This window comes from Cetorhinus maximus, chromosome 5, assembly GCF_964194155.1.
Source record: "Cetorhinus maximus chromosome 5, sCetMax3.hap1.1, whole genome shotgun sequence".
NCBI classification, from domain to species: Eukaryota; Metazoa; Chordata; class Chondrichthyes; order Lamniformes; family Cetorhinidae; genus Cetorhinus; species Cetorhinus maximus.
This window is the reverse complement of record NC_135883.1, coordinates 28,367,063-28,394,266: the sequence shown is the minus strand read 5'-3', so window position 1 is coordinate 28,394,266 and position 27,204 is coordinate 28,367,063. Positions and strand designations below refer to the sequence as shown.

At 42.2% G+C, this 27,204-nt stretch overlaps 1 protein-coding gene and 1 long non-coding RNA gene across 3 annotated transcripts in view; one reads left to right on the top strand and one right to left on the bottom strand.

Annotated features, from left to right (window-relative positions):
* Positions 1–21,950: 21,950 nt before the first annotated feature.
* LOC144680542 (uncharacterized) lies at positions 21,951–22,525 on the bottom strand. The gene is made up of 2 exons (XR_013576578.1): positions 22,445–22,525; positions 21,951–22,146 (listed from the first exon to the last, which is right to left on the bottom strand). It is a non-coding gene; the product is annotated as an uncharacterized LOC144680542 (long non-coding RNA).
* The window catches only part of taf1b (TATA box binding protein (Tbp)-associated factor, RNA polymerase I, B), a 97,157-nt gene continuing 92,412 nt past the window's right edge, over positions 22,460–27,204 (top strand). For both annotated transcript variants that reach the window (XM_078541627.1, XM_078541630.1), the window contains exons 1-2: positions 22,460–22,543; positions 23,511–23,609. In XM_078541627.1, coding sequence (XP_078397753.1) covers positions 22,526–22,543; positions 23,511–23,609 — 117 coding nt within the window. In that variant the 5' untranslated portion in view covers positions 22,460–22,525. The remainder of the gene's footprint in view (positions 22,544–23,510; positions 23,610–27,204) is intronic.

Here is a 27,204-nt window from a genome sequence, read left to right as displayed (position 1 = left end):
CACACGGTCAAATGCGGCCTTGATGTCAAGGGCAGTCACTCTCACCTCACCTCTGGAGTTCAGCTCTTTCGTTCATGTTTGAACCAAGGCTGTAATGAGGTCAGGAGCTGAGTGACCCTGACAGAACCCAGACTGAGTGTCAGTGAGCAGGTTATTGCGAAGCAAGTGCCGCTTGTTAGCGCTGTTGATGACCCCTTCCATCACTTTACTGATGATCTAGAGTAGACTGATAGGACTGTAGTTGGCAGGGTTGGATTTGTCCTGCTTTTTGTGTACAGGACATACCCTTATAAAGAATTAATATACCTCCTGTTTTGGTAACGTGCAATTTTGACAACACTCACCCTAAGACTAAATCCAAATTATTCATATATAGTGAACAGAAATGTTCCAAAAACAGAACCCTATGGGACACCATTAACCAATTCTGACTAATATAAAATACTGCCAAGAAAGCCTACTCTGTCTTTCTTTTCTAAACAACTTGTGCTCCAATTGTTATCCTGATCCTAATTCCACACCTTTTCCCACGTGTTATCTTGTCAAAGGCTTTCCTAAAGTCATTGCGTAGTATGTATTCCATGAAATTGTCCCTTAATCATCTCTTTTAAGATCCATGGTTTAGATCCATGTTGGCTACTTTTAACTATTTTCTCTATCTAAATATGTGGTATTTTCATTTGAATTAGACTCTAAAATCTTTCCTAGCATAGATGCTAAGCTAACTGACTTGTAATTACATAGATAGCTCTGACTCTCTTTTACAAACTTGGTCCTTTATTAATCATTCTTCAGTTCTTGCACACATATCCACACCCAATAGAGCCCTGAAATACAGTTTTTAGGACCTCGGCAATTTCCTTACTCATCCCTCCTAGGATCCTAGGAGGTATCCTATCGAGCACTAGCAGTTTATCCTCCTTCAGTCTAACTAATTTACCTTAAAAAAATTATTTTATCCATGAGAATTTGCTTTTCTTGATCTGAATCACTTCAGGATTCACGTCCTCTCTGGTATAATGAATGACAGAAATATACATTCATATAGGGGCTTTCATGATCTCAGAATATTCCAACGCACTTTACAGAACATGAAGTACTTTTCTAATGTAATTATTGCTTTAATGTAGGAAAGTCAAGTCAATTTGTACACAGCAAGGTCCTGAAAACAGCAATGGGATAATGACCAGTTAATAGGCCAAAATTCGCTGTAGCAGGGTAGCTATTGTGTCTGCCTTTAGTTAGATTAGCTCCTGTATACTTCAGCTGAAAAATCTTTGGCCCACAAAATTGCTGAAAGTGTTAGCTAACAGTATAGCAAGGGAAACAGGGCATCTCGGACCTTAGTGAACAAGACAGGAATCTATGTATCCCCTTAACCAATGAGATTTAAGGATTGGGAAATAAACACAGGAAGGACTGGCAAGGAGGATGAATTAAAAAGCTAAAAGCTACTGCGGATGCTGGAAATCCAAAACAAAAACAGAATTACCTGGAAAAACTCAGCAGGTCTGGCAGCATCGGCGGAGAAGAAATCAGTTAACGTTTCGAGCCTTCATGGCCCTTCGGCAGAACTGAAGCATAGTTAGAAGAAGGGAGAAATATAAATTGGTTTAAGGTGGGTGGGTGGGTGGGGGGGGGGGGGGGGGGGGGGGAGAGACACATTGAGGGTGTGGTGATTGTGGAGATGAGCAGATAATCAAAAGATGTCACAGACAAAAGGGTCAAAGAGGTGTCGAAGGTGGTGACATTTGTCTGAGAAAAGTGCTAATTAAGAATGGAAGACAGGATATTCAAAGTACAGCTCTAGTGGGGGTGGGGTGGAAAGACTAACAAGGTTTTAGTTTAGATTTAAAAATAATGGAAATAGGTGGGGAAAGAAGAATCTATATAAAATATTGAAAAAAAAGGGGGGGGGGGGAGATACGGGGTGGGGATGGGGGGAGGGGGAGTTTAAGATCTAAAGTTGTTGAATTCAATATTCAGCCCAGAAGGCTGTAAAGTGCCTAGTCGGAAGATGAGGTGCTGTTCCTCCAGTTTGCGTTGGGCTTCACTGGAACAATGCAGCAAGCCAAGGACAGACATGTGGGCAAGAGAACAGGGTGGAGTGTTAAAATGGCAAGCGACAGGGAGGTTTGGGTCTTTCTTGCGGACAGACCGCAGGTGTTCCGCAAAACGGTCACCCAGTTTGCGTTTGGTCTCTCCAATGTAGAGGAGACCGCATTGGGAGCAACGAATGCAGTAGACTAAGTTAGGGGAAATGCAAGTGAAATGCTGCTTCACTTGAAAGGAGTGTTTGGGCCCTTGGACGGTGAGGAGAGAGGAAGTGAAGGGGCAGGTGTTGCATCTTCTGCGTGGGCATGGGGAGGTGCCATAAGTGGGGGTTGAGGAGTAGGGGGTGATGGCGGAGTGGACCAGGGTGTCCCGGAGGGAACGATCCCTACGGAATGCCGTCAGGGGGGGTGAAGGGAAGATGTGTTTGGTGGTGGCATCATGCTGGAGTTGGCGGAAATGGCGGAGGATGATCCTTTGAATGCGGAGGCTGGTGGGGTGATAAGTGAGGACAAGGGGGACCTTATCATGTTTCTGGGAAGAAGGAGAAGGCATGAGGGAGGATGCGCGGGATATGGGCCGGACACGGTTGAGGGCCCTGTCAACGACCGTGGATGGAAAACCTGGGTTAAGGAAGAAGGAGGACATGTCAGAGGAGCTGTTTTTGAAGGTAGCGTCATCAGAACAGATGCGACGGAGGCGAAGGAACTGAGAGAATGGGATGGAGTCTTTACAAGAAGCAGGGTGTGAGGAGCTGTAGTCGAGGTAGCTGTGGGAGTCGGTAGGCTTGTAATGGATATTGGTGGACAGTCTATCATCAGAAATTGAGACAGAGAGGTCAAGGAAGGGAAGAGAAGTGTCAGAGATGGACCATGTGAAGATGATGGAGGGGTGGAGATTGGAAGCAAAATTAATAAATTTTTCCAGGTCCCGACGAGAGCATGAAGCAGCACCGAAGTAATCATCGATGTACCGGAGAAAGAGTTGTGGGAGGGGGCCGGAGTAGGACTGGAACAAGGAATGTTCCACATACCCCATAAAGAGACAGGCATAGCTGGGGCCCATGCGGGTACCCATAGCCACATCTTTTATTTGGAGGAAGTGAGAGGAGTTAAAGGAGAAATTGTTCAGTGTGAGAACAAGTTCAGCCAGACGGAGGAGAGTAGTGGTGGATGGGGATTGTTGGGGCCTCTGTTCAAGGAAGAAGCTAAGGGCCCTCAGACCATCCTGGTGGGGGATGGAGGTGTAGAGGGATTGGACATCCATGGTGAAGAGGAAGCGGTTGGGGCCAGGGAACTGGAAATTGTTGATGTGACGTTGTTAAAGTGGGATGAACTCAATGTCAAATCAGGGACAGAAAGAAAAATAGAGGCAAAGAACAATTAGATTAAGAGAGGGAGAAAAAGACATACAAGTAAAAAATAAATAAAATTTGCCATTTTTTAAATCTTCAGAAAAATCCAAGAAGGAATGTGACTCCACAATTGCAATAGTTAATTTTAGGTGCCAAAAAAGTTAATTTACTTTCATTTGGCAGCCAATAACACATATCACACATTAAAATAGTAATTACACTTGTAATGACATGACCTAACTTTCTGTGGTGAGCATAATGGGAAATTGATGGGTAAATGCTTCAAGTTTAAAAAAATTGGTGAGGCTAAAGGCAAGAGTCTATTTTCAAAAAGCTGACAGTGGAACAACTCAGATAGCAACTTTTGGATATCCACATTTAACTGAACATCTGCTCATCATCTGAAGTTGTTGCACCATTTACTCATAAATAATGGCCAGGATTTTCCGGTCATGCCTGCGGTGGGAATCGTCGTGGGTGGGATGGAAAATTTGACAGACCAGCCAAAGGTCCATTGACTTTGGGCGGGAATTTCCGGTCTCACCTGACAAGTTCCATTAATCTTACTGTTATTTTGACAGAAAATTGTGACCCATTTTAGTGGATGGTGCTTGAGGAATAAATATTAACTGGAACATCAGAGAGAATTCACCTGTTCTTCTTCAAGATAGTGCCAAGGGATCTTTTACATCCATCTGCTTTGATATCTCACCTAAAAGGCAGGAACTCCAACACTGCAGCACTTCTTCAGCACCACACTGAAGTGTGAGCCTAAATTTTATGCTCATGTCTCTGGAGTTGGAGTGGAACTAGAACCCATAACCTTCTGTCTCAGAGATGAGAGTGCTATTAACTAAGCCACAACTAACACGTGAAAGCCTCCTCATTAGTAAAGACTGATGTGAAATACCATTAAATATTTTGGCTTCTACAAATGTACACACATATCCATGTGAGTACCTACTGGGAAGAACTTATATTTACATAGTGCCTTTCACAACCTCAGGACATCTCCAAACAGTGTATGGCCAATGTCACATTCACACAATTATACTCATGGACTTGTGGAAAATGGATACTTATTTTTAAAACAAAATGGAGAATAGACAATCTGCTATGAAACAATATGGTGGAGAGGTCAGGTCCCTATTTTCTGTTCTGCCAATCTACCAGTATATATGGAACCACATAAGGCTGGAAGCTAGTCTGCTTGTCTGAACAGGACATTAAAATGCCAACAACCTTTCAGGAAATTTCATTGAGAAGACATTAAAATGCAACAATTCTTTCCTGATGGATTAATGGCTGTGGGGAGCCAGAATGGATGCGAGGAGAAACATGTTCTGTTGCAAGGAGATGCAAATGGATGAAACTCAAACACCATTGTGTCTCAATGCCCAAGTTATCAGAAACCAATTCTGTGGACAAAAACAGATATTATGGTCATCTGACAGAAACCAGGTTGTGATAAGAAACATTTATTAATACACATTTTGGGAAGCAGCCTCAGTAAGTCAGACAAGGAGACACAGAGGGAATAGATCCAGGCCAGCAAAGGAAGAATTTATTTTTATTCATTCATGGGATGTGGCCATTGCTGGCTAGGCCAGCATTTATTGCCCATCCCTAATTGCCCTTGGGAAGGTGGTGGTGAGCTGCCTTCATGAACCGCTGCAGTCCATGTGGGGTAGGTACGCTCACAGTGCTGTTCGGAAGGGAGTTCCAGGATTTTAACCCAACGACGGTGAAGGAACGGTGATATATTTCCAAGTCAGGATCATGAGTGGCTTGGGGGGGAACTTCCAGGTGAAGGTGTTTCCTACATGATGCTGCCTAAAATCCACCAGCATGCAGAGAATTGGGGCTAGCCTTTACCTACCAATTTGAAGAACCAAACTAGATTTTCGCTAAAGGGGTTCGACCGCACCTCGGCTGAAGTGCTGCAAGCAATAAGCCACTGCAAGTCCATTGTCGGAAATTTCCAACCTCCATGTCTTCAGTGAACCAAATGGAAATCATCAGGCCTGCAATGTTTCAAGCTTCTATCTCAAGAGTATCAAGTACAACAGTGAATTTTTTAGACTTTTAAGACCTAAGTGCATGCTCCCTCTCTTGTAATCACCTTTTCACGTGTGCATGTGTGAGTCGGTGCTGTTGCAATACATTCGGGTGTTCAGAAATAAACATTTATCCTCCTTTTCTTTTCTAACTTATGAGAAAACATGTATTTTGCCTGTTCTTGAGCTACAACACTCAGGGGGCTAAAAAACTTTTTTTCTCTTTAAAACACATTTGTATCTGGCTAGTTGAGAGGTGGGAAAAGGGGAACCATCCAAACATCCCTCCCTGTTTGTAACACCAATGAAGTCATTTTGAATGTGGTCACTTTCATAATGTAGAAAATGCAGCAGCCAATTTACATACTGCATGGTCCCACAAAAAAAAATATGATGACGACCAGACAATGGGCAGTATATTACAGGGGGGAGGGTGGGCAGACATCTTGCCCCTACCCACATAAGCAAAGTCGCTGAAGTCACTGTGGAGCCAGCTCACTCTGCATCCATAATGCGCTGCGGGTGGGCTAAATCGGGGCAGTGTGGACTTCTACCCCTCACTGGGGAGGAAGTCCTGCCCTCAGGAGCTGCTGGCCAATTCAATTGCCCGGGAGATCCTATAGTCTTGACAGTGCCAAGTGCGCATTAGTGGGCATTACTGGGACTGCAAGTAGGAAAAATAAGAGGGCCCATGGATCCTGGAACCAGGCGAGTCCAGAGTCTTGAGTGGGGAGCATTTGGGCAGTTTAGGGAGGGGCTGAGGAGTAGGGGTGGTGCGTTTTAAAGACCAGTTGGGTAGGAAGAAAAGATGGGCACTTTCTTAGGGAGATACCCCCGAAGTGCAAAGGTCGTGCTCCCCTTCCTTGTCACCCTTTGAAAAAGCTTTTTAAAAAGCCAGGTTGCCCACTCGCACCCGACTGCCTACGCCAACCATTTTATGGTGTGGGCAGCATATTATCGGTGTCAATTGGCTTGTTAACAAGCTCAATTGACCCCAAATTATTTATTTAAGTATGGCAGGCAGACTGCCTATTTCAGTGCCTACACACCAACCGTATTATGGGGGTGAGTTTGGGGGTAGACAGGAAAGTGGTCAGGTTGGCACCCACCCTATTTCAATTAGCCCCCCGCTGAAAACATGCCCGGCCGGGGTATGTAAAATGCAGCCCAATATATTGTCGTGATGGCTGAGGGATAAATATTGGCCAGATCACTGGGGTGAATCACCTGCTCTTCTTTGAAATACTGTCGTGAAATCATTTATGTCCATCTGGGAGGGCAATCAGGACCTTGGTTTAATGTCTCATCTGAAAGATGGCACCTTTTCTTTAATTAAGTTACAAGATGTGGGCATTGCTGGCTGGGCCAGCATTTATTGTTCATCCTAATTGCCCTTGAGAAGGTGGTGGTGAGCTGCTTTCTTGAACCTCTGCAGCCTATGTGGGGTAGGTACACCCACAGTGCTGTTAGGGAGTTCCAGGATTTTGACCCAGTGACAGTGAGGGAACAGCGATGTGGTTCCAAGCCAGGATGGTGAATGGCTTGGAGGGGAGCTTCCAGGTGGTGGTGTTTCCATGTATGTATTGCCCTTGTCCTTCTAGATGGTAGCAGTGGTGTGTTTTGAAGGTGCTGCCTAAGGAGCCTTGCCTAGTTTCTGCAGTGCATCTTGTAGATGGTACACACTGCTGCCTTTGTGCGTCAATGGTGGAGGGAGTGAATGTCTGTGGATGTGGTGCCAATCAGGCAGGCTGCTCTGTCCTGGATGGTGACAAGCTTCTTGAGTGTTGCTGGAGCTGCACTCATCCAGGCAAGTGGAGAGTATTCCATCACACTTGTGCCACATTTGTAGATGGTGGACAGGCTTTGGGGAGTCAGGAAGTGAGTTACTCTTTGCAGGAGTCCTAGCCTCTGACCTGCTCTTGAAGCCACTGTATTTATGTGGCTAGTCCAGTTCAGTTTCTGGTCAATGGTAACCCCCAGGATGTTGACAGTGGGGAATTCAGTGATAGTAATGCCATTGAATGTCAAGGGGCGATGATTAGTTTCTCTCTTGTTGGAGATGGTCATTGCCTGATACTTGTGTGGCGCAAATATTACTTTCCACTTGTCAGCCTAAGCGTGGATATTGTCCAGCTGAATTTGGACATGGACTTCTTCAGTATCTGAGGAGTCACAAATAGTGCTGAACATTGTGTAATCATCAATGAACCTCCCCACTTCTGGCCTTATGATGGAAGGAAGGTCATTGATGAAGCAGAAGATGGTTGGGCCTAGGACACGTCCGACTGTCCAGCACCTCCTAAGTGCCAGCCTAGAGTTTGTGCTCAAGACTCTGGAGGGGGTGCTGAGCTCATGACCTCCTGACTCACACATTCTGTAACAGGAACACATTGTAACAGGAAAATCCGATTCTATTAATGTTCAGCCAGTAGAGGCATATCATCACAACATGTGTTGTGGAGGCTGCCAAGGAAATTGGCACACATTTATCTCTGTCAATTAGGGAGTAGGTAGGAGCTTTGTGGAGGAAGAATGATTGCTGGATGGTTACTGTTTTATGTATAAAGCTGTGCTTGGGATCCTATAGATTAGAGGGCAAAAAGTTATTGGACTATGACTAATGAAGTATGGATTATGATGGAAAACTAAATTATTAAACAAGAAATATTTGGGTGTATGAATGGATGTGTGATAGAAGTAGAGCTTGGCTTGCGCACTTTTATAGAACAGAACTCAGAGGTGACAGTATGAACTTTTTAGTTGCTTATTTGATTCCTGACACAGACTTAACACCAACAAATTTTGGTGGAAATTTGACATTCCATTACTTAAACTGATGAATAAGTGCATTCTAGAAATCATATAAATAAAATAAAGTTGCTGATGCCACAGTAATAATAGAATGTATTGGTCAACAGAGCAAGACATCTAGCTCTATACTATTGACTTCTTTTTCTTATGGTATTTCTGGGGAAGAAAAAAAGAAAAAAATGAATTTGAAGGAATAGCTGTTGGTTTTGTTGTAAAAGCAGCCAGTAAGAATATCTCATAGGCCACCCAGGTGTGAAATGAAGTTTGATACAACCCTGGCATGGCAACAAGTTATTGAATTTGAATCTACTGATACAGCAGAAATGTCTCTGACCAACAAGCATTGTCTGTATTTGAATCATACAAATATTTGACCCTCTAATATAGTTATGAGTAAGAGACTTTGGATTTTCTTTGTTCCAATTTAACTCCAAAGGATTTTGGTCCTATATCTCAGATTAACTGGCTCCAATCTTGCAATCATTCTTAAGCCATCAGATAGAAAGGAAGAGCAGACACTCTCTGTGGCAGGTTAGCAGTGAGCAAGCATGTAAGATTAATCAGGGATTCTGTTTCATTAAGTTTTAGCGCCGGAAAAGCAACTTTGTTATTTTCTATTTCCTGAGGAGGAGGCCTTAAATGTATAGCTATTGTAAAATATATAGTTTATTATTGTTGCCATTCACCTATTTATTGTTCAAAAGGTTGCTCTGATAGAATGTTAATATGCTTTCCAAAGTCATGTGATATATCCCAGTAGACTGAAAAACAGTGAACATGAGCTTTTTGTGGGACCCCTTTATGGGCCCCAGTTACCGAAGTTAAATAATTCCAGTTCATTGGAAGTGAGGTCATTTGTGGAAGTGATCTGTGATGCTAAATCTGAGTGCAAAACCCAAAAATGTGCATTCCTCTGGTAATCTTGATCATGGAAGCTGTGGTTTTGCTTACTATGTGTACGTTGCTTATTAGCTGACTAGCTGGAACATCATTGGAATAGAAGGTCACAGGGTTAGCCCAATAACACTGGTTCTAAAAAATAAACAGACCTATTTGCTTTTGCACAAAGGCACATATAGACCTTCCTGTACCTCCCTCAGGATTCATTAGATGGACGTATAGTTTTCAGATCAATCCAACTCCATCTCAATGTGGAAAATCTTTCCTCTTGAATGTCTTTCAGGTTGTTCCATTAAGTTATGATGCCTTTTCCCCTTGTTTCACCAATAACATGTTTTTCAGCCTATTGAATATTTAACTCCAAACTATACAATTAAATTAATTTTATGTTCTTTGTTTGCGCCATTGATTTTTAAAAATTATTTCTGTCACGATAAATTTAAATTCCTATTTGCTAAAAGTGCACTTTGCTGAATATTTTACTTCCATTCATGAGGCTTTCAAAAATATTATCAATTTATCATAATCTGAAAACCCCAGGGCTAACTTCATTCTATTATTATTGTGGCATCAGCTACTCTATTTTATTTACATGATTTCTAGAATGCATTTATTCATCAGTTTAAGTAATGAAATGTCAAATTTCTATCAAAATCTGTTGGTGTTAAGTCTGCGCCAGGAATCACATAAGCAACTAAAAAGTTCATACTGTCACTTCTGAGTTCTGTTCTCTAAAAGTGCTCAATCCACTTTACTTCCTTGCCTATAATAGCTTTCAACATTGGTATCAAGACATCAAGCTCTCGATAAGTTTTGTGCAATGAACATTTTTCACATGTGCATCCACGTCAGCATCAGAAACTTATAGGTCAGTACGACCAGCTTTATGTTGCTCAGTGGGTGTAGCTTAACTTAAGAGCCAAAAAAGCAACCAGTACAGCATTCAATATGCCTCCGAATGTGTACTGTTTTGCACCGTAGATGTATGCCCTTGGGAAACTGTCCAAAAATATTCCACTTGGGACATTTAAACACAACAGTATACCCTGCACTCTGGATTGGATTCCAGTTGTCGAAGCCTACTTAATTACCTAGTTCCCCATGATACTTATTTTTCAGTCATTTAATCAAATTTTGGATTTTGATATCCTGTCTTATCTACCAAATTTTTACGCTTAGTATTAGTATTCCAATGCCAGTATTTGTGGAACTATGTTTTTTTCAGAGACCATTCAACTATGTTGTTCATGTAAAGTGTTATCCTTGCAAGTGAAGCTTTTGGTTGCCACTGAAATTGTAGCTATTGACATTATGCCCAAGAAGCAGTTATTAAAACTTGAATCTTCACAGTAAAATATATTTGTGAACTCTTATGGACAATTGACTTCCATTATTTAATTGGCTTACAAAGGCCTGCAACTCCTCCCAAGATAACTTCTTTCAATCGGAATCAAGCTTCTTTCCATAGATGCAGTCTGAGAGGCAGAAAATCCTCTTTATTTATTTGCACATTCCTTACTTGCCGAGTGACTGTTCTGACTGTAGAAGCGGCTTCTCGTAAGGCTGATTACTTTTTGAAGCTGAGAAAATGTAGAATTTTCAGCTAAAATGGCACAAACGCTCCCCTCAGCGAGCTTATCTAATGAGTAGCCAAGCCACATAAAACAGGAAGGTCTGGATTCCAAAACAAAAATAAAAATGCCTGGAAAAACTCAGCAGGTCTGACAGCATCTGCGGAGAGGAACACAGTTAACGTTTCGAGTCCGTTGAAGAGTCAGACGGACTCGAAACGTTAACTGTGTTCCTCTCCGCAGATGCTGTCAGACCTGCTGAGTTTTTCCAAGTATTTTTATTTTTGTTTTGGATTTCCAGCATCCTCAGTTTTTTGCTTTTGTCTGGATTCCTGCCTGATCTGTGCTAACATACCCCGATTTGATCAAATTGCCAGAAGAGGGCGCTACAGTTGGCCTCAACATGCAAAGGTTATGGACGGGAAACCTGGCTTTGGTTCCTGATCTTGATGCCTTAACATTGCACTTAGAAAATCATGAGCATTTTCAGACAGGCTCAATATGGCTTTCAGAAAGGGAAATCATGTTTGACAGATTAGAGATTTTTGAGAATGTAACTAATAGCATAGATAAAGGGGAGCCAGTAGATTTAGTATATTCTGATTTCCAAAAGGCATGTGATAGGGTGTCGCACAAAAGGTTAATACACAAGATAAGCGCTTATGGAGTTGGGGTAATATAATAGCATGGATGGAGGATTGGTTAATGGACAAGAGGCAGAGAGTAGGGATAAATGGGGTATTGTAACTAGTAGAATTCCGTAAACATCAGTGCTGGGGCCTTAACTATATACAATCTATATTCTTAGACAAAGAGATCAAGAGTTGAATAATGTCCTTTAATATTAAAAGGGGCATCAGGGCAACTGAAGATGGATTGTCTTTGGTCTCAGATCTTACAAACAGAAGAATCTCTAGGCTGAATTTTCCCCATGGAGGGTGGCACATTGTTATGAGCTCAAAGAATACAGTGCTTTTAGTATAATATCTTTATTAGAACTGAATGTAACATGGCTGCCCCGGCCTGTGTCTCATGGCAGAGGTCGCATGACTACAAAGCAGGTAGGACCTTTAGTAAAAGGTTGCATTTCAATCCCAAACATCCCTCTTCTTATAACAAACAAAAGGCAAATTTGCATGCAGTATCATGTGTAACTGTGAGTTACCCAAGTTACCCACTATACACCCACTGTTCTCGTGCATTAACAAACTGTTCATTATTCTTGTCAGTCTCTGCACATGTATTGCATACATAGTCATTAAATTGTACAGGTCTCTTAATGGTACCCATGCACGTTGTCATTGGCTGTTCGTCTGGGTGATGTTCCCTCTCCAGGGAGTGTTATTCCAATGGCACTTGTTGTTGCCTTTGTAACCTGTTGTTGTTCCATTTCCATTGTTGGGAATTGGTGGACCTTTGGGCATGATGGTCGTTTTGTACTCTGTGCAGCTGGTGAGATCCCGTCTTCCTAATCGGCCGCCTACAGTGAAGGAACAGCTTCTCTAGTTGTTCGTATATGCTTGTGGTTGCACCAGTATATTTGGTCGTTCGCATCCACCGTCTATGACCGAGGTGACAATTGCTCTCTACACGTGTCCCAACTTTCCATGTGAGCTGATTCCTGTTGAGAGCATTTAAAGTTTGTCCCCTGACTGGCTCCCCAATGCTCAACTCTGCTAATGGTTTGGCAGTTTTGTCAAAAAGAAATTTGACTTTCTGCCATTTTACCTTGATTTTTTTCACTCTCGCCTGTCACTACTTCTGGCTTACGTAGCTTTTTTGATACTGGAAGAGCAGCTTGCATGCAGCGTGACATTAGGCTTTGGACTGGACTATATTCCATGCCTTTAGTTGGTGTGCTTTTCCACTTGAGGATTGCCTTGTATACACCTGTACTAGGTTTGCCTGATTTCTTGATGGCTCCTTTGGTAATTTTCACTGCCGCATCAACCTTTCCATTGTCTGGGGATATTGCAGAGATGATGTAGTGTGTTGAATTTCCCAATCCTTTATGAAGAGGCTAAACTCTTCACTCATGAAGTGAGGGCTGTTGTTGCTCATTACAATGTCTGGAATGCCGTAACGACTGAAGTGTGCTTTCAGACATTCTACAATCTCATCGGTAGTCGTTGAAGTCAGCTGGTCTAACTCCCAGTAGTCAGAATAATAGTCTATAGTGACAAGATAGTCAGTTCTTGCTCAAGTGAAGAGGTCTACTCCCAGCTTCATCTATTGTCTGTCTGGGATGTCATGCGTCATTCTCAGCTCTCTAGCTTGGTACTCATTACAAGCACTGTACTAGCTGATGTGATCCTTGATTTCATAGCTCATATTTGGCCAGTAGAGCATTTCTCTTGCCTTCCTCAGACTCCTCTCATCTCCTTAAGGATAATGACTCTATTTACTTTGTACAAGATGCCATCTTGGGCTGTCAATTCATCTCTGTTAGCCCATTATGCTTTTATGACCACAGGTATGTCCTTGATGCTCTCAGGCCATCCTTTCATCACTACTTCTTGCAACACTTGAAGAATTGCATCCTATTGGGTAGTTTGCTTGATTTGAGCAAATGCTTGTCTGTCAGATTCAATGTCTCTGCTGGGTTGATGACTTCGAGAGCATGTCAAGTTGCTGCCTCACATTGAATCTGGAAGATTTCACATTCTGTTTCAACATCCCCAACTTTCTTCATAGGGAGTGCTGTTCTTGACAGCATGTCTGTGATGTACAAGCATGTCTAGCTTGTATGTCACATCCAGATGATATCTCTGTAAACAAAGTAACATTCTTTGCAGACGCTTTGGAGCAGTTAGTAGTGGTTGATGAATATGCTTTGAAATGGCTTGTGGTCAGACGCCACTGTCACTTGGTCTCTCCCAAGCAGGTGTTGATGAAAATGCTCACGAGCAAAGACAATAGCCAGGCACTCTTTCTCGATCTGAGAGTAGCATCGTTCAGTTTGCGTTAATATCCTAGATGCAAATTCAACTCATTATCCTTGCTGCATTAGGGTTGCTCCAAGACCTGTCTCACTTGCACCACACTGAAGGTGACTTCACCATTGACGTCGTCGTATTTCAGCACTAGTCAACTTGTCAAACACAAGTTGTTTGATTTTAGTGAATGCTGCTTCTTGTTCTGTGCCCCAATACCACTGCACGTCCTTGGCAGTGAGCCAACATAATGGTTCACACTCTGATGACAAATTAAGCAAAAAATTTTGCTCAATATTTTACAAATCCAACAAATTATTGCACTGCTTTCACATCTTGAGTATGGTTGAAAAAGAGACATTTTTTGTCAAAGCTTTTCATCTTGCACTCATCAGAACAATTCGCAAGAAAATACAAATGTGAGGGGAAACAACATAATTATACTGTACGAGAAGAGAATGCTGATTGGTTGGCAAGAGGACTCCAATTGCAGTAGCAACAGGATGCTGCTGTCAAGCCAAAAAGATGTTCTGCCTATCACACAAATGAGTAATGTGGTATGTGAATTTCAGTGCCAGTGTGAGGCTAGGTATGTAGGCCACACGTTCCAAAGACTGGTGGATTGTAGGAAACAGCATGTCCATTCCACTGCTCGCAATGGGTAAGGTACAGACCGTTCCCAACCAACTGGTGCTTGCAAAACTCAAAACTCAGTGTCTAATATTAGATGTGATTCCACAACTGGACAACATTTACTAAATAATCCTCAGTGTGCTAAGAATTACGCTGACAACCAATTTAAGATTGTCAGTCGGACTCACAGTGTGATGCATTTGCATGTACTGGAAGCTACATATATTAATACACAGGGCCCTGTTCTTTGCAGCCAGAAAGAACATGTACACACATTTCGCCTGTTTCAACTAAACAAAATAGATGACAGCCATTCACTGGTTCGTTCCCTAGGCCAATGTCTTGGCCAATCAGAGTCAATTTGCCTGGTTTAATTTTCAAACAATGCTTGGCAGTTAATTGTCAGTCACCATCCACCGGTGCATTCTCAATGGCAACACCTCTACCAATTGGAGTTCACTTGCCAACCAATCAGCACTCTCTTCTCGAATAGTCTTAATATGCGTTTCCCCTTACATTGGTATTTTCTTGCAAATTGCCCTGATGAGTGTAGGACAAAAAGCGTCGACAAAAATGTCTCTTTTTTTTCAGCTTTCACACCTGTTGGACACTGCATTGCTGCTGAAGCTCTCAGCTTGTCAGAATCTGGGTAGAGACCTTTTGCTATCAGTGCATGACCTATTTACTTGACTTCAGGTATCTTCAATTGCAATCAGTTCTTGTTCAGCTTCAGGTTCACCTGGCGAACTGTCTGGCAGTCGCACTAGATTCTAATCATGGTCAGCAATGGCTTCTTCCATTGTGTCTCCACATTCATAGACTAGCAGATCATCCACTATAGCTTCCACTCCAGGAAGATCACTATCTCATGCGGTCTACAATGATACTCTTCTGGACCCATGGAAATGCCAAACGGCACGCGCAATCATCTGTATCTCCCAAATGGCATCCAGAATGTAGTTAGAAAACTGCTGCCTTCATCCAGTTTCACTTGCCAGTACCCATCCTTCACATCTAGGATAGTAAATATCTTTGCCTTGGCAAGCTGTGGTAAAATTGCTTTGATGATTGGCATGGTGTAGTGAGATCTCTTCAATGCATTATTTATATCCTTTGTGTCCATGCATGCTCTCAGCTTTCCAGATTGTTTCTGCCACCATGCTGCTAATCCATTTCTGTAGGAGTTATCACTTTGTTGATTGCTCTCTTCTTTTCCAGCTCTTCAATCTTGTTTATTAGGCTTGACTTGAGGGCAGCTGGAACTCTTCTTGGCAGATGCAGAATTGGTCTTACACTCTCATCTACTTTGATATTCTCCAGGAAGACATCCAAACCCTGTAAACACATCTTTGTACTCTTCTAGAATCTGTCCAGCGGTCAATGGTTTAATGCGCTGCGACAGGTTGTAAATCTCTATTGGTTTCACCATCATATTTAGGGTTACCAGTTCAAGTTTTAGACTTGCTCCAGCTGCGATGAGTGGCTTTTGCTTACCGTTTATGATCTGGAACTCTAGGGCCTGAATCTTGCCTTTGGCGGGCACGCACAATCGGCAGGTGGCATTGGTTGTATCGCCCCTGTGCCTCAGTCTTGGGCTCCCACAGAGAGGTCAGTAACCATCTCTTCAAGGGATATCTCTTGTCGGCTAGGATCCATCAATGGACCTTGGGAGCTGGGGTGAAGATCTGAGGCAGCTTGGACTGGTGGAAGATGAAGAAGCCATCGCAGCTGCCAAAAAGTGAGTGCACACATGGTTGAAGCTCTTGTTGCAGTCGCAGACCAGCTGAACACTGAGGGAATGGAAGCCTTTCTTGTTGATGAATCTGATTGGGTGCATTAATGGCCATGTGGGACCAATCAATGATACCTTGCACCTCAGGAAATTGAGTGATGGTGGTGAAACCTACTGCACTCTATCTCTGCGAGGCCCCATGTGTCGTGAAATGAATGTACTATCCAGCTCTGGCAAACAGGGCATCAGTAACCTATCAGATGCAATGGTGTACAATGATTTGTAAGATGCACTAATGTCCACAGCTGATCCTTGAAAGGAGCAGGAAGCGAAGAAGCTCAAGGCTACAGTGACTTTGAAGGCTATTGATAAGTCATGGCAACTAGTGCTGTGAGGTGCAAGGTCTTCGACAACAAGGGCACAGATTTCTGTGATCACCTACCTGGTGAGTTACAATTTCCTGCAGTACTGGGTCTCTGTCATCTCCAGCTAGCTCCATCTTCAGCAGTAGATCCTGACTTGAGGGTGTGGCCTTTCTGTCCTTCATGCTTCGCTTTCCTCTCCCGTGCCCGCCTGCTGCTTGATGCCCTGCCTTTCCTGCAGATGGTGTTGCCCCTCATTGCAATTGGGGCCAAAATCTGACAGTTGTGTCCCCATTGCTAACTGGAGTCTTCCTTCTGGGCAGGTCACCACTCAATTGTCTTTGGCAGCCTTGGTCCCTGTTCTTCTGCCCCCAGCAGGCCAGGGTGTGAGGAACTTGTTCAGTGCCTGAACGCTGAATCAAGTCTCCCTGCCACCTGCACAGCACCAAGGACTCCTCCTTTCCAAAGGCCAAGACCCCTTGGCCCTGCTGACTCTCTGGTGGGGCCGGGGTAATTCCCTGGGGCAGCCATGGCTGGCTCCCCATTCTGTACCTGCTTCCCTTTAGCTGGTCAGCGTGTAACCTGTGTGCCCCATGAGAATCTCAACTTCCCCTTTAACAAACTAATAATGAGCTCTTTAATAACTTTAATTGGCCTTAATTGAGAGGCAAATGGGATCATTGTCCTGCCCTTCCAAAACCCTGTTGAACAGTGCCAGCGCCCGGGACAGTGTCCCCGAACTGACATGCTGGCCGGCATGTCGATATTTTTGGTCCCTGCCACTATCAATTTCCACCCCTGGCAGGCCCCGAAAATTCAGTTCTCTATCTTTGCTCATACGATTGCTTTTGGGTAACAGGATGCACTAATTGTCAGGAAGGATTGCAGTCAATTCCTGGCAGAACAGATATAATATGATCAAGTAGTATGCGAACGCATGCATGAACCTGTCCTGTATGTCACACAAATTAATGAGTGATCCTCTTAAGGCAAGTAGAGACACTGTTTAATATGGAAATTCTACACAGCTGTACAGGAAAATGATCAGTATAATTAAGGCATTCTAGACTCTGATCAGCACTAAATTATGCATGTGAAACAAATGCATAAAGATGACAGTACAATTAAGATGTTCAACTTTTTAACTGTAATGTGATGTGTGCTTTAAGCAGTTAAAATAAATGACCTCACTCTATTTGTGTATCTGTACCAAAGCTGGAAAATTCCACTCACTGTATTGCCAGGTGCTAGAAACTAGCCACCTTTGTTGAGTCAAAGAGCAAACCAGCTTGCTTACGAAGCAACTTTTCTTCATCCTCTTTTGTTTATTTTACTTGAGTTGATTCTTTACTGCAGTTATTCTTTGTGGAGTATTGTTATCCTATCTTGCTGAGGATGAAGACATTAAAAGTCATAGTGGCACCAATAAAATGTTTTAAGTACTCCGGCCTTGAAATTCTTGGGCGGGTGATACAGCAGATGTACATGGGTTTATGTGGGACAGAGTTCAAGGAGACTCTTCCCCTTTTTTTCCTTGCTGTGAATTTCCAGTGGAAGTGAATCATGCGCTTTTTGTATTGCCCATCTATTTGAATGTTTGTAGGGAGGGGAACGATTTCATCAGTCATAAATACTCCCGACTCCTCAACACAAAGCAAAATCCTGGCAGAAATGGGACTCCGATAAATCGAATATGCTGATTTCCTAGTAACAATTGATTGTAGAGTGAAAAACAAGGAATGACAGAAATGCCATTAGACAAGTGCCCTAACCCTGGAATTTGAGACTGGGCCAGGGCAGGGCAGATTAATGGAGACATTAATGGAGTCCTGCTCCACCTTACTTATGGTGGCGTAGACTAGTCCAGGAATTTTGAAGCCTAGGACCAGAATATTGCCGTCAATGTGCGCTGAGCGCTACTGGCCGTGCATCACGCTGAACAGGCCTCAATTGGCCCGCCCAAATAAAATGGCGGTGCGCAGCTGATTGCGGTTGGCTCCACGCCCGCCCCCGCCCACTCCCGCCCAGCCTGCCCGACATAGGTAAGTTTCTGGCCTAGGACATTTCTCTATTCAAAAAGCATTTGGTTACTATTTGCTTAAACTTTCATAGAGGAAACAAGCAAATCAAAATGCATTTAAGCTGAAGCTAGATAAGCACATGAGGGGAAAGAAATAGAAGGATATCAGACAATGATACAACAGAGAATACCATTCAGCCCATCACACCTGTACTGGATCTTTGGTAGAGCTATATGCCATTAATCTCACTACCCTGCTCTTCCCAAGTGTTTATCCAATTTCCTTTTGAAAGTTATTTCTGAATCTGCTTCCACCACCTTTTCAGGCAGTGCAATAAGTCACAATGTAAAAAATTCATTCTCATGTAACTTCTGGTTCTTTTGCCAGACACCTTAAGACTATGTCCTCTGGTTACTGGCCTTTCTGGCATTGGAAACAGTTTCTCTCTATTTACCCTTTCAAAACCCTTCATGATTTTGAATACCACTCAAATTTCTACTTAACCTTCTATGCTATAAGAACAATCCCAGCTTCACTAGTCTATAATCGTAACGGAAGTTCCTCATCCCTGAAAAGAAAGACTTACATTTATTTTGCGCTTTTCATTACTACTGTTTAGCACAAAGCACTTTACAACCACTGGAGTAAATTTTAAAGTGTAGCCATTGCTGTAATGTAGGAAACATGGCAGCCAATTTGCAATCAGGAAACTCCCACAAATTGTGATGTGATAATGACGAAATAATCTGTTTTATGTTCTTTGAGGCACAAATATTGGCCAAGACACCAGGGATTAAACCCCTTCTTCAAATTAGTGCAATGGGATACCTTATATCCACCTGAGCAGGCAGATGGGGCCTTGGTTTAATGTCTCACCCAAAAGACTGCACCTCCAACAGTGGAGCTCCCTCAGTACTGCATCTGGAATATCAGCCTTGATTTTTGTGCTCAAAGCCTGGAGTAGGACATAACTCAGAATCTTGAGAGTCAGAGGCAAGTGCTCTACTAATTAAGCCAAAGCTGACACACTGGTACCAGCCTACAAAAGCTCTTCTGCTCCATCTCCAAGGCCCCTTGGCATCCTTCCTAAAATGCTATGCCAGAATTAAACAAATACTCCAACTGAGGCCGAATCAATACTTTATAAATGTTAGTATATTAATAAAATTGAGGATACCATGTTGTCTTAACAGTTTTCTCACCTTATCCTGCCATCTTCAAAGATTTGTGTAATTATACTACCAGATCTTATCAGTCCTCTCTCTTCTATTGACATTAGCACAAAGGGCAGTAAATGCAATAAGTCACCGTATGGAACTTGAGGTGCCAGGGTCAGGGGAAAGAGAGGCCCCTGTCCCAAATTTTGGTCTGCCCTCCTGGCTTACTGCTATGGTGCACTATCAGACCCAGGAATTTGGGGTCAAAGCCTTTATTTTAAGCTCACATTTTAAGTACAATTCTGAAATTTAGTTTGCCTGTTGCTTGTGGAAAAATGTATAGACCCGTTACTTGTGTGGTTACATATAAATTCACAATTTATCAAAATCTTCAAATACCGAATGCACCAAAGGGAAACATTCTACTCTGCCTAATCCCTATTCCAATGTTTAAAAATGGAAGTCAATAGGAATCAGGGGGAAAACTCTGCACTGGTTGGAGTCAAATATAGCACAAAGGAAGATGGTTATGATTGTTGGAGGCCAAACATCTTAGCACCAGGACATCACTGCAGGTATTCCTCAGGGTAGTGTCCTAGGTCCAACCATCTTCAGCTGCTTCTTCAATGACCATCCCTTAATCATAAAGTCAGAAGTGGGGATGTTCACTGATGATTGAACAATGCTCAGCACCATTTGCGACTCCTCAGATACTGAATTAATCCATGTCCATGTGCAGCAAGATCTGAACAAAATTCAGGCTTGGGCTGATAAGTGGCAAGTAACATTTGCGTGAAACAAGTGCCAGAAAGTGACCATCTCCAACAAGAGGAAATCTAACCATCTCCCCTTGACATTCCATGGCATTACCATTGCTGAATCCCTCACTATCAACATCCTAAGGGTTACCATTGACCATAAATGGAACTGGACCAGCCATATTGTGAGAAATGGAGGTTATTTTAAAAAATATTTTTGGAGAATATTGTTTAATTCTGTGAAGAAGATGGTGTGTGTCTGTATGATTTAATTAAGCTGGGCAGAGATTAACAGGAGACAAGTTGTCTGGGGGGTTTAAAACATAAAAAGGATAGAGGTGTTAGGTTTGAGGTACAAGTAAATAAGTTGAATCTAACATTTGCATTTTTAGATAAGTTGAGAGTTTGTTTGAATATCAAAGGGAAGTCGGGGTATCAAGAAACATGTTTGCATCTTGCAGGAGTTCCATAGGTAAACAGAAATGGGCATATTATGTTTTACTGACCTGAAAGCAAAGACAAAATGGAAACATGAAAGATCTTATATTTGGAAGGATTTGAGTTTCAAAGAGGTGTGAGAACAATGGAACCTGAGATGAAAGGGGAAAAAAATGTATTTTAGAGTTACCATGGAGAATGTAAGGTGGCTGTTTGAGTTGCAGTGGCTGGAACTAGGCTGTTGAGCTGGACCTGAGTTGGGAGCTGAGGCTCTGGGCTAGGAGAAGATGCAGGTTTGAATCAGCCACCCAGTCAAGCCAAAAAAGTCTTGGGCTGTAAAAAGCAGTTTTATTCTGAAGTTTGGGTTTCCACAGCAGCGTGGAAGAGAGTTATAGGTCATGTGGTATACCTTTATTAATGCTACAGCAGTTTGCCTTGGGTAATATTACAGGATTTTTATAGTTAAACATCTATAAGGGAGTGGTGCCTGGAAGGTGTTTACTTGTGGGTCTGACCAAGTAGAGTGTCTTCTTGGGGAATGTTTTGTAAGACTAAGTTTAACTGTGTAACTAATCTTGTGTGCTTAAGTTTTCTTTTATTCTTGTTAATAAAACTTTTACTTTTAATTTTTAAAATCCCAAAAGTATTACTGAACTTCTTACTGCTGAGGTCAGTACACCTTCTTCTCGTTAAGGAAGGCACAAATAAAGTACTGCTGATTGGTGTCACACTGCTAGTGTAACAAGCATTTTAAACAGCTGTAAATAGTTATTTTCAATCAAATAGTAATGGTGATACAGAAGGCCACCAGAACATGCTTTAACTTTATAAATTGACCTTTTTTGAGGGGGCTTTGCACCATTGGTTTTTGAATTTGAACCACTTACTTCCAGGGTTTCCCAGGTTTGTCACATCTAAAGTTAAATATTTTATAAGTCTCAGTTAGGTCCTATTTATCCATTTTTCTTCAATTTAGAGGTTGAATTTCTCAACATTCCTTGTACATCCTATTTACACATGATCAGTCTTGATGTCACCCCACCCCAGCATCCTCCACAATGCACATTCATCTTTGTTAGACCAGAATTGATGATATTATTAATCAATGTGACCGGTGTGTTGCAAAGCCTCGGCATGTTCACTATAGCCTTGAACAAACATTGTGCTCCAGTACTTTTATTAGTTTTTAATTTCTTCTTCATGTTTTCTTGATATTGAATGTGACATGGTTACTACTCCTCCAAGTCACCTTTTCAGCGTCCTTGTGTTAATTCATTTTCATTTGTATTAAGTTTTCAACAGCCACTATTTATCATCGATGTTAAAATTTCAGTTTCAACTTCTCTACTCAAAGAATCTAAATCCTTCTGCAAATAGGAACATTTACGTCTGTTCATTAATCGTCGGGCTTAAACAAAACTCAAGAATTCTCACAGGAAACACATTCACATTATTGGCTGGTGAGTCGAAGCTCAGCAACTACACAACACATACCACAAATACACAATCTTATAAATCTTATGATTTAAAGGAGTTAAATATATTAAAATAAATGACATTTTTTAAGCTTTAAAAAAAAAGAGGGGGGGTGGCAAATGGATACGATTTCTATGCTACCCTGGAATATGTTTTAAAATTAAGCTGAAAATTATACATTGCGTGTACCGGCGGGGTTTGAGCGGCGGACCGGAAGTGTACGCGGAGAAAGTGGTCCGGCCTGAGTGAGCCGGTCGATCTGGGTTGAGGATGGATGAGGAGGACACGGTGAGTGGAGTGACCTCTGGCTGTTTATCCGGCGGTTGGCGTAGCCCCGCCCTCCACTCCTGCAGGTGGCGCGCGGGATATTTCAAATCAAAACCCCAATGCGTGACGTGGACCGGTGCCCCCCCTCCCCCACCTAATGCATGACCTGGAGCAATGCCCCCCCCCCATCACTTCGGCCCTGGAGTGGTGCCCCCACCAACACCGCCATCCGACCCTCCCCCACTGCATGACATTGGACTGGTGCCCCTACACCACCCTGTGACCACCCCCCCCCCCCCCCCCCCACCAATGCATGACCCGGAGCAGTGCATCCCCATCACTTCCACCCTGTGACATGGAGTGGTGTCCCACCCAACATCACTGCCACGTGTCAGGGAGCGATGCCTCCTTTTGTCCCCCCCCCACAGTTTTCTCCCCTACCCTAAGGCATGGATCTCTGCCCCACTCCCCCCATCCCTGTACGTACCTGGAACATTGGCCCCCTGCCGCCCTGCTCCCCTCCCCGACACACAACAATGCCTGTCGTGTTCCAATGATTCCTCCGCACCTGCCATCCCCATCTTCCATATCACACATCAGCGTCTCATCCTCCCTCTACCACAGGTGCTTCATGCACATGCATTACAATACATTTTCAATCTGATCCCCAATGGGCTGCTGTATTGCTAGTTTTTTGGTGTTAGCTAGATGTGACAGTTAACTTCCTGCAGATTTGGAAGAAAAAGAAATGAACATAGAATATATTGGGAGCTTGTCATGTGCATGAACACATCATGACACTCTGGAGCACCAAGACTGCAACCACTGTGGAATTTTAGCTTGTATGTGAGGGGTGGTATAACTGTTACCATTTTCTCATCTTGGCTTCTTTAAACCCCTCTCTGAAAGAACGTTTTAATTTTTGTATTTATGCCTTTTGTTTCAATAGGAAAGGATTTGCTAAGGTATATATTTATATCTTTTTCAGAGAGATTTCAGACAAGCGTGCAAACAATGTTCTGTGATTAACTGGGGGATCTCAGATGAAGGCAAGTTCTTTTGCAAGTCCTGCCATAATGTTATTGAGGTGAGTACTATTATGTGAAGGTTAAATGCTCGGTAGTTTAAATTATGTTTCCTCCTCAGGGCACAGATCAGGGTACTGAAAACAATAGCTTGAGTAATTACATTTAAGATTATCTGGCAACCTGCACAGTAAAAGCTAGGACAAAAGAAGATCATGTGATTTTAAAAAGGCAAATTAGACAGTAATCTGGATGAAACTAGAATAAATTAGTTTGAAATATATTGGTAAAATATATCTGAACAAAACAGAACACTTCAAACCAAAGGTGTTGACTAGGAATGATAAATATGGGCATATATTAATAAGAAAAATAAATATATATTGATTAATTCCTTCAAAATACATGCACATGCCAACTAAAATGGGAAGGAGGAAAACAAACTGAATAAAACTTTAGGTAAATAGAGAGAGCTCTCGGAGCAGGAATTACCCTAAACAGTCTCAAGCACCAATAGCCAAGCAAATGGGACTCTGAAGGTGTAGAGCATAATATTTCAATACTAAAGTTCTTCCTAGGCTACCTACAATATCTCACCGTAACTATAATGTCTTAAAATTCTTGACTTTCCATTTGATGTGCCTACTGCCTATTTATTTTGCAATTTATTAATGTTTTTAATGATTTTTGGTCATGCTTAAAGTGGGTAACAGCAATGTCTGCTTCTGATACTTTTAATAGTTAGCATTAACACTATTTTTATCCGACCATTGTTCCTGGCACTGTGTAAGTCAGTGTTAGTTAAAATTAAATTGCAGTCATAGGACATAGGTTTAAGCTAGTAGAAGGCAACTTAAGGACTCTGTCAGAAAGTTCTTCAAGCAGACTCTGATCAACATCAACTCTTTTCAGAAAGAGTGGTGGAAACAAAATCCCTGGATACATTTAAGAAACACACTTAGGAAGGATGTTAAGGCCTTAGAGAGGATGCAGAGGTTATTTACTAGAATGATACCAGAGATGAGAGACTCAGTTACCTTGAGAGTCCAGAGAAGCTGGGGTTGTTGTTCTTGGAACAGTGATGTTAAGGGAGTATTTAGTTGAGGTGTCCAAAATCATGAATGGTGAGTAAATAAGTTTCAGTGGCAGAATGGTCTGCAACTTCAGTTCATAGATTTGAAGGAATTGGCAATAGAACCAGGGGTGAAATAAAAAACATTTTTTTTATGATTTGGAATGCACTGCCTGAAAGGATGGTAAAAGCAGATTCAATCGCAACTTTCATTCTCTCTTGCCATGATAAACTTGTAAAAATTGGATAAGTTCTGCAGGAAATCACTGTGCTGACATATGACCTAGGCAACTGTCAATTCATAATCTATTAGTAAAGGATGAAATACTGGACGGATGCTAAGGGGCATGTTGCCTGTATAGTAGTGTAATCAAAGCAGCCAGCATTGACTTTGAAGGAGAAGACACTGGGAAATTTCCTTTGAGCCATTTACAGATAAAGTATATAATTGCACACAACATGTTTATTTAGACTTTCAGAAAACTTTTAACTAAAATTCCATGTGAAATACATTCAATTAATAGCTACAAGAACCCAGGGTAAAACAATAGAAATTGCTTTAAAAACATAGGAGAGAGAGTACTCATGAGAGATTCAATGCCAAATTGGAAAATTAAATGGTGTCCTCTAGGATCAGTATAGGCACTTCATTTGTTTCTAATACACACACAACGTGGCTGGTGAAACCAATGATGAACTGGTCAAAAGCTAAATACTGTGGATGCTGGAAATCTAAAACACAAAGTGCTGAAAACACTCAGCAGGGCTGGCAGCATCTGTGGAGAGAGGAACAGAGTTGATGTTTTGGGTCAATGACCTTTCATCAGTACTGAGTATTTCCAGCAGTTTCTGTTTTTATTGTAAGCTGATAACAAAAACAGGGAGAGCAGCAGAGATATAGAATTGCAAAAAAAAAAGATTCAGTTATACAACTGGACAGATGCATAGCAAATGAAATTTGACTCTGATAAATGTAAATTATTTCACAGATTGAAAATCTGGGGCATAATGAATCAAATTGAATTAGGACAGGGGACCTGAAAAGGAACTTGGCAGTAATAGCAATCATGTCACTTTCAATTTCCAGATAATGTGTTGAATCAATTAAAAAGAGCTAATAGGATGTTGAAGTATATAATCACATTAGGATGCAATTCTACATTGGTCATCCTAAAGTCTTAGAATACATTGGCCATCCCTCACTTAGAATACTGTGGTCGGTTTTGGTCATTATTCCACCAAAATATAGTTGCGTTAGAAAGAACACGAAAGGTCTCAGAGCTAAAGTTGCCATAGCCGAATCTTACAGGTCACACAATTGACTTTGGTGAATTTGCTGATCTCAGCAAGGACCGAGGCGGTGCCACAGTTGGGCATTGCTCCAGGAGCAAGGGAAGGTAAAATAATCTACCATTCAAGAATTGTGCATTTAAGGAGGGCATTATGTTCTCCTACCACAACCTAGTCTTGAGGTACGTACATGAATAGTAACGACTTGGGTGAGGTACTTCGAAATAGTGTCATGAGATCTTTTACATCCACCTGAGAGGACAGACGGGATGTCGGTCTAACATCTTATCTGAAAGATGGCACATCTGCAGTTCTGCGCTGGGTCAACTTAGACTTTTATGTTCATGTCCTGGAGGGCGTCTTGAACGCATAACTTCTGATTCTAAGATGAGAGTACTACCAACTGAGCCACGGCTGATACATAAAAGGACCAAAAGAGTTAACACCTTTTAGAAAAGGAGAAAGAAGAAAATTGAAGATAAGAACAAATAGAAAGGGTACAGAAGTGACCAACATCAGTTGCCCCAAAAGTAAAAAGACTGTTCAAGGAAAGATTTGAGAATTTTGAATCTTACAGTCCAGCAGGATTGTGGTTGTGATCATTTTATTGCAGCATTTTAAATTAATCGATTAGGTCATTTGAAATTATTCGTTTTTTCTCACTGATTTTTTTCAACACAGACAATTTCTTTTCTAATATTTAAAGGGTAGGAGATTTAATTCCTTTGATAGCATGACAGCTCCCTTGGCAGGTCCAATGAGCTTGACAGTTGCAATAAGTTTGTCCACATTTTACTCACATTCATGTCTAATTTTAACAATCCCAAAGAGCACTTGACCTTTCCCAAAGGTGTCCTAGGACTATATCCAAAAGGTCACCTTACCTCCAGAAGGGTACCCCACTTCTGCATAGAACTCCACTAAGTTCAGATCAGGCTTGTCCAACCTTTCTGCTTTGGGGTGGGCGGCGTGGGGGCACATTTCAAATTTTGCTAATGAGCAAATTTCAGAAAGATAAAGTTTGACACAACATTAAGATGACCATTAGAGTGTGAAAGGGTGAAAGTGTATGTGTCCAGCTCAATCCCAGTCTTGGGGTGCTGCTCATTCACCCACTGTGAGAGTGGGCAAGAGTGCCTGTTGGTGTATGGGGGTGAAGCTGAATGAGAACCCTGAGACTGGGACTGAGCCAGACACACACACCCCTCCCTCTCACCACTCCCCTTCTCTCATACACCCCATCAGCCACCTTCACTCATCTGCCCACCCCCACTCTCTCTCCCTCCCTCCCTCCT